The sequence below is a fragment of the Excalfactoria chinensis genome, chromosome Z, assembly GCF_039878825.1.
Source record: "Excalfactoria chinensis isolate bCotChi1 chromosome Z, bCotChi1.hap2, whole genome shotgun sequence".
In the NCBI taxonomy this organism is placed as follows: domain Eukaryota; kingdom Metazoa; phylum Chordata; class Aves; order Galliformes; family Phasianidae; genus Excalfactoria; species Excalfactoria chinensis.
The window spans coordinates 66,339,330-66,349,414 of NC_092857.1; the positions used below are offsets into that span (position 1 = coordinate 66,339,330).

Here is a 10,085-nt window from a genome sequence, read left to right on the forward strand (position 1 = left end):
GATTCTATGCTCTTTCCCATTCAGGGGGCTGGGAAACCCCCTTCTGCATGGCATTTCACAGGCTCCACCCCTGGTACAGGGCTGGGGAGCACTGCTAACGCTCTCCATCATTTGTTCTACTCCAAATAGCACTGTGCTGGATGAGGGACGCGCAGTGGCTTGCAGCAAGGAGCAGAACTGTGCTGCAGCACAAAAGAACAAAAAAAAGAGATAACAATAAGGACGCAGGGTGTGTTTTCTGGGTGTGTGGGGTTTTGTTTCTTTGACTCCCAGCCAGAGGATCCACATTCTTCTGCACAGTTTTTATTAGGCGCTGTCATGAGACCAACTAACCTGCAGTCCTGCGTGCAACGAGCCCAGATGCACAAACTGCTCGCAGTGATTTTAGGTGTTCACACAGCAGTTCTGAGCGCCACACTTGTATGCTCAGTACCAGGCCACCTCTATGATACAGGGACATAAGGCACAGCGTACAGGCAGACAAAGGGGACACGTGGGATACACAGACATTAGGGACAAGTGAACATGGGGGATGGACAGCCACAATGGACGTGTGGGACAGGCAGGCAGAAAAACTGGTGGACACAGGACATACGGAAAAGAGGGACAGGTGATCACAAAGGACAGGCAGACACATGGACACACACACAGCGACAATGGGGACAGGCAGGAGAGGTGGAGGAGGGGGACGTGCAGAGATGACAGGCAGAGGTGCGCACATGGACACGAGGCACAGATAAAAGGGAGATGCAGACATGGAGCGAAGGCAGACAGAGGACAGACACATGGACGTGGGGACAGACACATGGACGTGGGGACATACAGACACGTGGCACAGGCAGAGAGGGCAGCAAGGCCAGCACGCAGCCCATGTCCCAGCACATGGGTCCTGGGGGCAGCTCCTTCAGCACGCGCGGCACGGCACTTTGATGCGGGGCGGGCACACGGCTCCCAGCCGACATGTGCTGGGGTTAAGGTTTATAAGGCAGGAACACGGCTTTAAACACGGCTTTAAACACGGCTGCCATGAAGCCTTCCCAGCCCAGCCCGCGCCCCACGCCGTCCCTGCCCCCACTGCCCGCTCCCAGGGGGGTGAGGGGGGAGCAGAAAAAAGAAACAAATTTAAAACGACTTTAAAATGCAAACAAGAAAAATAATCGGAAAGAATAATAAGACAGGAGGAGTCCCCCCCAACATGGGTTTCCACCCCCCATCCCCACCCCTCCTCCAGGGTAGGAGCCTGCCCGCCACTTCCTGCTCGGCGTTACACAGCACTTTTTCTTACAGTCACACGGTTGGGGATTTTTTTTCTTTTTTTTTTCTTTTTTTTTCCCCTTTTTTCCCTCCTCTCCCCGTCTCTCTGTTTCCCGCCCCCTCCCCCCCCCACCCCGCACTCCGAACGCACGAAGCCGCCCCCCTCCCTTCCCGCGTCATGACGTCACCCGCGCCATGGGCGGAGAGGGGCGTGGCCTGGTGGTGGGCCGAGCGCTTGGTGCGCATGCGCGGCAGTGGCTATATAAGGGCAGGGCCGGGGCGGCGGCGGTAGAGCGTTGAGGCGGTGCGGCGGAGCGCGGTACGGCTGAGCGACAGCGGAGAGCGCAGCGGCGTGCCGGACGCGCGTGCGCGGGGACGAGGCCGTTGGCCGCCTTCTTAGCGTGCAGCACAGTGAGCCGCCGCCATGGTGAAGAGCGTGGGCAGCCTGGTGAGCCCGTGGGCCGGCCCGGATCGGGCACGGTGGCCGCGCAGCGGATCGGGGGGGTGAGGGGGGGAGGCCTTCGTGTCGGGGGCCGGGCCGGCAGCGCGTGTCCGCGCTCCTTTGTGTGAGTTGAGCCTGAGCGCCGCTTTTCGCCCGCGTCGGCGGAGGGGCGGCCCTGCTTGGGCTGCGGCGGCACTTGGAAGCCGTCTGCCAGGGAGCGGGCTGTGCGGGCCGCTCGGGTTAAAGAGCGAACGCTGAACCTCGCGGTGACCCTTGGCAGTCAGCTCAGCCCGCCTCAAGGGCGGCTCGGTGGGCGTCAGAGATCGTGCTTGTAGCTGAGGTCTTGTATTAAAGCTGTCTCGGCTGTGCTGAGGGCGGTGGATTTCTTACGGCGTTGGTTGGTAGCCTCCATTTTGGGGTACCGGAGGCTGCTGGGAAGCCCTGCTGCACTGGAACCTCTCCTTGCCACCTGTTTTCTCTCACCCGGCCCTTGGAAACTGAGACCTGCTAACAGCGCACGGCTTGCATTGTCCTCCAGCATAATGCTGCGTGCTGTGCCCACAAAGTGAGGCTGAGGCCTTCCGTGGGCTCAGGGAGGCACCAGCTGGATATTGGAAAGGTGTTTGTAGGCTTTTTCCCTCCAGAAGACTAAAAAAAACGTTGCTGGCAAAGCTGTGAGATCCTCTAATAACTGTAGCCACGTGGACTTACAGGGGGAGGTGTCCCTTCTAATAATGAAGGTATTTCTATATGAACCTTATTAATCCATAGTTATTGCAAAAGACAAGAAGTCAGAAAGGTCAGGCAGTTTTCCTGCTGATGCTGTATTCCTTACTTCAGGGATATTAATGTTTTCCGAGAAAAATACCAATACTTATCCCTTGCTGGATATCTCAGGGGTAACACCGTTGGACCTTGTGTCTCTTCTCAGACTGCCCACAGCAATTATAGCTGATTCTAGGGATGACTCACAAGGTAACGCCTGGCTGCAGCTGGAAAGCAGTGCTGAGATCCAGGTCTCTGTATGGTTTGAGATCTGCAGGAAGTGCCATGTCCTCCCACCTCGCCCTTGTTCTGTGCAGTACTGTCCTGAGATGTGTGGTCATATGGCCAGTGCGTCCAGGGATGGACTTCCTCTTGCAGGGTACAGCAATCAGTCACTTGGACTGAGGAAATAAGAGTAAGGAAGGTAGTCTAATTGGCAGGTGCAGGAGGTAGAATTAATATTAATAAGGCTGTTACGGCACAGAGGTGTGAGAATATATGCCAAAAATCAGGGATTTGGAGGTGGGAATGAGTGAGGCTCTATTTAAGAACCTTATGGTTTTAAGTAAGCACCGGGAGCAGATAGCATGGACTACTGTGTATGTTAGCACTGAGCTTTGCTGGAGGCAGTGCTGTACTTTAGAGACTGGGATGCAGGAATACATCCCACATTAGCACAGTGGTGGAGGAAAAAGTTGGAGAGAAAGGAGAACTTCTTGCTGCCACCCTTCAGGCTGAGAGCAGGTTGTACTGGGTGTTGGCTGCTGAGCTCGTAGTGGATAAGCTCAGTGTCTACCTGCTGTGCAAGGATGGAGGAGCTCAGCATACGGAGGTTGCATGTCTGAGGACATCTGCATCAGGAGGTTGAGACATCTGCAGTGGGAAGCAGTGATGTCAGACGTATTTGGAGTTACAGCATGTTATGAAGGCTTGCCTATGTGTTGGATCTGCATCTTCTGCTTGCTCTGCCTGAGATACTTGTTTGTTTTTTAGCATGCAAATATTTCTTTCCTTCAGTGCCTTACACTTCTGCTGAAACATTTGCTCTTTGAAAACAGTGGCACATAAGGAGCTCTAAAATGCAAAGCGTGCTGTCCAGAAATGTCTGTTGTAACAAAGTGCAACAGAGATCTGTGTTAACCTGAAATGTTAGTTGTTACTAGCATAGTCTGTGTAGCTTTGTGCTGACTGCTGGAGTTACGCCCCAATTTACTTGGCAGAATAAATAAAATATTTATATGATGAAGCTGTTGCTTTAGGAAACATGCTGTAGGGTGAACCACGCAGCATCTTGATTCTAACCATTGCTTGGGAAAGGTATCAAACCATGAAAGCCTGTGGAAGTTTGTCCTCAGATTCTGAGGAGAAAAGTCCTAGAAGAAAATGGACGCCTTCCTATCAAGTTGCAGATTAGAACTGAATGTTAAGGACTGTCAGGATCACATTAGAAGTGTAACGTTACTCAGTTTAGCTTGTGGTCTCAGCTCATGCTGACTTCTAGCTAAACTTCCACAAGTCAGTGACTGAGCATTGTGATGTTTCCTAATTGAGGCACCAGAAGGCAGTGGTGGATGCAACACTGATGGAAACAGTTCACAGGAGTGCATGCATCATTATCCAAGTAACTTTAAGCGAAGGTGCTGCGTGAAGGCTAAGGGAAAGCTAACTTGGAGGTTAGTCTGAACCTTTTGCAAAGAAGGGGGGAAATGCTTAATGCTTGGATTTCTTTTTTCTTTACAGTCCGAATTTGAGGCAGAACTGAAGACTGCTGGTGAGAAGCTTATAGTAGTTGATTTCTCTGCTGCATGGTGTGGACCATGCAAAATGATCAAGCCATTTTTCCATGTAAGTAGCTTTTGTTTTTCACAGTAAGTATATGCAAATACTTCTGTGCGACTTGTGAGTAAGATGGAGGAAACCTTTGTCTGTGATGTGGAGTGCTTTCCTGAAGGAGAAATTTTAGGATATGATAGGTAACTATTGAGTAAAGTACTTGGATACACAGCAGGGAACTGACACACTATAGCATTTTGGCTGCCCTGGTGTGCTGATGCATCAGTCTGTAGGGACCTAGCTGATGCATTTCCACAAGAACTGGCAACAGTGGAGTTGAAATAATGTGCATACACTGGCTCTGATTATTTAAACTGCGTTCAGTTAAGCTGTAGCATCTTTCTGTGGTGAGGGGGAAGCCATAAGGGAAGGAAAGGTCTTTCCCTTGTGCTTAGGTGCTTCAGCAGACTCTTCCAGGGGATGGAGCTGAAAACTTCTGGTCAGTAAAGTAGCTGCTTTAAGGTAACATGTTAAGTCTGACAGCACCAGAAGTATCTTTTTGAGAAGTGGCTTTCCTGGACCTGTAACTACATAATTTCATTTCTCATTCTAGAGTCTGTCTGACAAGTATGGCGATGTGGTGTTCATTGAAATTGATGTGGATGATGCCCAGGTAAGGTCCAAAGGTAGTGCTGAGGGACAGTAGCTTTGGAGAACCACAGAAGTGGCAATGAGTGTCCTTGGATTTATAGAAACAAAATGAGTTGGGCACCTAGCAACTAAGCAGAAAAGAATGAACTTTTAGAGTACGTGAGAAGAATGAACTGCTTTAGCTATCTGCACTGTCTACCCCCTATGGCACGCATGAGATAACTTGGGAACACTGGTGCTCTGTGCTTTGGGAGGAAGTCTCAAAGGCCTTAATCTGTTTTGATGCAATCTCCCCTAAAACTAATAGCTTACAAGTACAAGACTGTCTGGTCTCACCACTGCCCTTGGCACTGTTTCCTCTTTCATGTTTTCAACCATGTGTAATAAGATGTCTGCTCTATGGCAGTTTCAGCAGTGTGGAATGAATACTTGAACAATTTCAGACTGAAACAGCAGCATTGCTGTAGTGTTTTTGAGTACCCTTCAAACACAGTGTGGATGCAGTAAACATGTGCTCTTATTATTGTATGAATTAGATTCTGAAGGGAGGATCTTTTAGGTTTGTTTCAGAAAGATGCTTATATTGCACTGTCTTTGCAGTGCTGGACTAGGAAAGATGTTTTTCTTCATTTTGAAGGGTGATGACTTTGTTTAATTTCCTTATCAAAAGGAAACCAGTGGGTTCTAAGTTTTTATGTCCTTCAGACATGCACAGCTGAAGACTGTTTTCTTTCTCCTCCAGGATGTTGCTACACACTGTGACGTGAAGTGCATGCCAACATTCCAGTTCTACAAGAACGGAAAGAAGGTAGGCTTTTTTTTTATGGAACTTATTTTCCTGGAAGAGGCAGGCAAGGCCACATAGCCTGCTTTCTCTTAATGTATCTGGGTCACAACTGGCACTGGGACACTTCTAAGAGCAATTAAATTAATCTTAGTGCTACAGCAAACATAGCATAGACCAGATGCAACTGATGAAGCAAACTCTATTAATTAGACCTAGTGAACTAAGTCTTGCAGGTCAGTCTTGTGGGCAGATCTTCATGAGAAATTAGTGAGGCTAAATGTGCATGACCTGTCTTAATGCTCTGCTTTTGCTGATCTGTTAGCATTCATTCTCTGTACACAGTTCATGTTCAAGCAGGGACATGCCTATATGTGTAGAATCCCTCCTGACATCAGTTTCTAATCTGAATATACTCACATCTGAAACCACTACTTGAGTGTTTTCACACAGACCCCATGTATGTTGCAGGACTGAACAGAGCCCCTTTGCATTATATGCTGTGAGTTGGATAGGTGGGATGCAGAGCAGGCTCAGGGACAGGTTGCTCCAAGCAGTCCTCTCAAAGCTTCATAGGACAGGATCCGGAGCAACCCAAAGTGGCTTTCAGCTACTACTGCTAGGAGGTGGCCTCCAGAATCCTTTTGAGCTGTAGTTATGACTTTTACACACCACTGATACAGGATCAATTATTTTTCTCTTTTTTGTGTGTGTCATTTTGGGCCTGAAGAAATCGTGGTGGTTGCAGAGTTAAATAAACCTATATTTCTGCATGTTACGCAACCAGATGTTATGTAGCATTGAGTGCAGCCCTTCTGAAAACTGTTCTTTTTGCAGGTGCAGGAATTCTCTGGGGCCAATAAAGAGAAGCTGGAAGAGACCATTAAAAGTCTAGTCTAATCTCCAGCCATGGAGACAATGGAGTGTGTTGGGATAGGCTAAATTATAGCCCATAACTTTTCTACTTTAAAAAAAAAATAAAATCCAACCATTTAACCTATCTAGCTTGGAAACTATCCTCTGATCAATGTAAATGACTACAATAAAATGTAAATTCTTCACCTGTGGTTATTGCCTCATGTTTGATTGAAAACGTGTGTGAGTTGTTAATGTCTCTGAGATGCGGCATTTTGCTGTGTTAAAGGAATGCTGTCTGGATGCAAGGACTCTTGTCAAATGCAAAAATCCAATTACAGGGTATCATTGAGAATGGAAAATTAAGTGTTGGAAAAGACAGCAGTAATAACTGCTGTAGAAGTCTGGCATCTTGCTTTCCTGGTAGCTGGCCACCAGACTATTATCTGAAGAGCAGCACTGTGGCTTGCAGTTGAGCTGCAGAAAGGTGAGCTTGGAGCTGTAGAAAACAAGGGTTTGCTGGTAGGGATGGGTTCACAAAACCTAAACTATTAATAGACTTAAAACTAGTCTAATAAAACACCTGCACATGATGCCAATTCCACCACAAAATTATAGAAAGGTAGGAGATGGTGCTGCCTTCTTCCTTTTCAGTTTTGCTTTGCCATTGGCGTACAGTCTGGTTCTGTTAGTAGCAATATGATGTCTCTGGGTTGGGCTACTTTGTTCCACAGGCAATAAAGAGGCAAAGCAGTGTCTTAAGCTTCAGATTAATTTGTGTTCTTTTTGTCTTTGTCTAACTCCACTATTAAATCATTTGACCACAGTGGATATGTTTTGTTTAGGGAACTGGACTCTGCACTCCTCCAGCCCTGTGGCAGGTTGTCAATAAACATTTATCTGCTAGTTTCCCCATCCTGAACTGCTGTTCCTCCTCTCTCAGATTAAAATCATTTTCTTGCTGGCCTACATGTTCCCTCTTGGTAAGCGTTCAGTAAGTAATGAAGCAGGGCTGCGGCAGCAGCTAACACTCAGTGCAATGGTTCAGAATTAGGTGAGCTTTGTTGCTCATTTTCAGTCATTGATGGGAAAAGTGAGACTTCTTGCTGCATCTGTGGGTGAAGTGGAGTGAGATTTTTTTCTGGCAAGCAGACTGTGTGTGACTCAGTTTTACACTTGTATCACAACCATGTGCTGTTTTCCTGGCTCACAAGGAGGGCTGGGAGACCTTCAGCAGATTGCTGGGCATTTTACCCCTGTTTAAAAAAAAAACTAAGATTTTTTCCAGTTCCAAGAAGCATCCACACTCTTCAGCTGAGGAGAAGCCATCGGGAATTCTGGATGTAAGCTCTGCTTATACAGTGAGGGCACACAAGATGTTTTCTGTACTTCTCTAACAGCAGTGCTGCCATGGCTTACAAAGGTGACTCTCAGGTAAGTGGGAATCCACTACACAGAGTGGTTCCATAGATAAAACTTGTGAGGAGGAAATAATATGGTACTGGAGAACCAACGTGCCATTAGGATTACAGTATCTGCTAACAAGCATTGCTTTTAAGAGCAGCTGTTGGGCAGCCTGTTTATTTTCTCTGGGTGGTAGCTTGAAGCAAGAGAGAAGAGATGGTCATCTTAAAATCCCTGAACAGAAGTTTGGCAAAATTCAGCATGATCTTCATCCTTAAGAAACAAGGAAGCAACTAAGATCTGCAGTGCCTCATCTCTGCTGAGGTGATGCAAGACCAGGTAGTTAAATGTTAGAGTGGGGAACTGCTAATTCAAATCGGAATGAGGAGAGGGATGAGAAAGGCAGCAGTATCTTGTGCTCAAATGGGTGCAAAGCAGCTCTTGCAGCAAGCCTTCTGCTTCCTCTGCTGCCGTATCTTCTGAGAATCATCACATAAGCACAAAAACTTGCTCAGCCTTGCTTTAAAACAGCAGTTCTTAAAGCCACCTCTAAGGAATATGCAGCAAAGAACCAAGTCAAGTAACCTTTCCTTCTCAAACAACTGTAAAGTATATTCCCTTCTGAATGCTTTGTTTTGCTGAAGTTCATTTGAAGTTGGTTCTTCTCATTACAGATACTGGCAAAGCCTAATGGCAATGCCTTGCTGAGGGGTAAGGAGTCTCAGCTCCCATGGCAGCAGTGACCCTATGGGAGAGGTGTACCCCAGTTCTGGATGGCATCTCCCTGGAGCCAGGAGGGAACTGAACCAGCACAGCTGACCTGGACTGGACAAAGGGATGTCCTAAAGCAGGACACCACGATTAACACAGAGGGTGGCTACTTCACATCTGGCTGGGCATTGTGTTGGTGGTGGTGAAGCAATTGCATTGTGCGTCACTTGTTCTATATACTTTGAATGTCTATTATTTTCCCTTCCTGTTCCGTCCTATTAATCTGTGTTTATCTCAACCTGTGAGTTTTAACTTTCTTCCTGTTCCTGCTGTTGACAGAGGAGTGAGCACAGGGCTGTGCGATGCTGAGCAACCTGCCGGGTTCAACAAGGTCACCTGAATGCAGTGGCTACAAGTAACCTTGCTAAATCCTGGGGCATGGGCCCTGACATGGAGTTATTAATACTCTGCAGAGCTCAATAGCTGTGATTTGCTTGCTAAATGGCTGAGCTGTTTTTCACTTGAAAGAGAGAGACAGCAGTATTTCCATATGCTGGAACATGGTGCTGCAGAGTTGGTCTTTCATTGGATACATCTAAGTCACTTCTGTGAGAAGCAGGATGTGATCTGCTGTCTGCAAGAACACAGCTGCTTTGATCGTGTGATGTAAGAAGATGCCTCTAAGGGGATAACAAGAGTTGGCCAACTGACTTCATTTCCATCAAATGTGGAAGAAATTTGGTGCACATGTTTAAAGGTTCCTTCTAGGAGTTAGGAAGTTATCCTCCCCTCAGGTGATGACTGCCATCAGTCATTTGGCTATAAAATGGCTGAGACGTCTCTCTTGCTGTCAAACCAGTACAGCAAGAAGTTCTCTGCGAGCTTGTTTGTGTAGCTTTCCCATCAGAGTGGATGGACAGGTCAGCAGAAAGAGAAGTGCTCCTGCAGCTGAGAAATTGGAGTGTGCGGCTGAGTAAGTAGGTTTAATGAGAGAGCACTTCCCATTGTGAAAGGGAACGACAAGCCACAAGGGTTGCAGGCAAGTGAGCAAGGGAACAGTACAGGGTCATGTTGGAGGGAAGTAGCAAAACTGTCACCACAGCCACCGGTGTCAGACTGCTACAGTGTGCTGGGGCAAGTATTATCTTAGTAACCAGTGTGTTACTTCTTTTTCCTGCAATACACAGCTTAATTTCAGCTCTGATTGACTTTCCACTTTTCATTCCTTCCCAGACCTGAATTATGTTAGACTTGGATTTCAACCTCACACCCTCACAAATGATTTCAAGAAGAGTTTTTTAAATTATTCCAGCTTTAATTAGCATTCTTTTCTCAAAATTAGCTGCCTTCATAAAGGACAAGTGACAATTTCAGTCTTTCCAAAATACACGGTATTCAAAGCCTTGCCTGGCATCAGCCTCATGCTGAGCACCTTCCCAATGGTGC

General features: G+C 47.2%; 1 protein-coding gene across 2 annotated transcripts; it reads left to right on the forward strand.

The window, feature by feature from the left end:
• Positions 1-1,540: 1,540 nt before the first annotated feature.
• LOC140264107 (thioredoxin) lies at positions 1,541-6,730 on the forward strand. Of its 2 annotated transcripts, XM_072359603.1 has the most exons (5): positions 1,541-1,702; positions 4,202-4,306; positions 4,848-4,907; positions 5,628-5,693; positions 6,507-6,730. In XM_072359603.1, exons 1-5 carry the CDS (start codon positions 1,679-1,681, stop codon positions 6,567-6,569), a joined length of 318 nt encoding a protein of 105 aa, XP_072215704.1. In that variant the 5' UTR covers positions 1,541-1,678; the 3' UTR covers positions 6,570-6,730. The 2 variants fall into 2 exon arrangements, with proteins under 2 accessions (XP_072215704.1, XP_072215703.1); XM_072359602.1 differs by lacking the exon at positions 1,541-1,702 and having other exon boundaries at positions 4,160-4,306.
• The last annotated feature ends 3,355 nt before the right edge of the window (positions 6,731-10,085 follow it).

Coding starts and splice junctions, on each gene's coding strand:
- LOC140264107 (XM_072359602.1), top strand. CDS start 4,175: ATGCTTGGATTTCTTTTTTCTTTACAGTCCGAATTTGAGGCAGAACTG. Junction 4,307..4,847: donor TGATCAAGCCATTTTTCCAT/GTAAGTAGCTTT, acceptor TTCTCATTCTAG/AGTCTGTCTGACAAGTATGG. Junction 4,908..5,627: donor TTGATGTGGATGATGCCCAG/GTAAGGTCCAAA, acceptor TTTCTCCTCCAG/GATGTTGCTACACACTGTGA.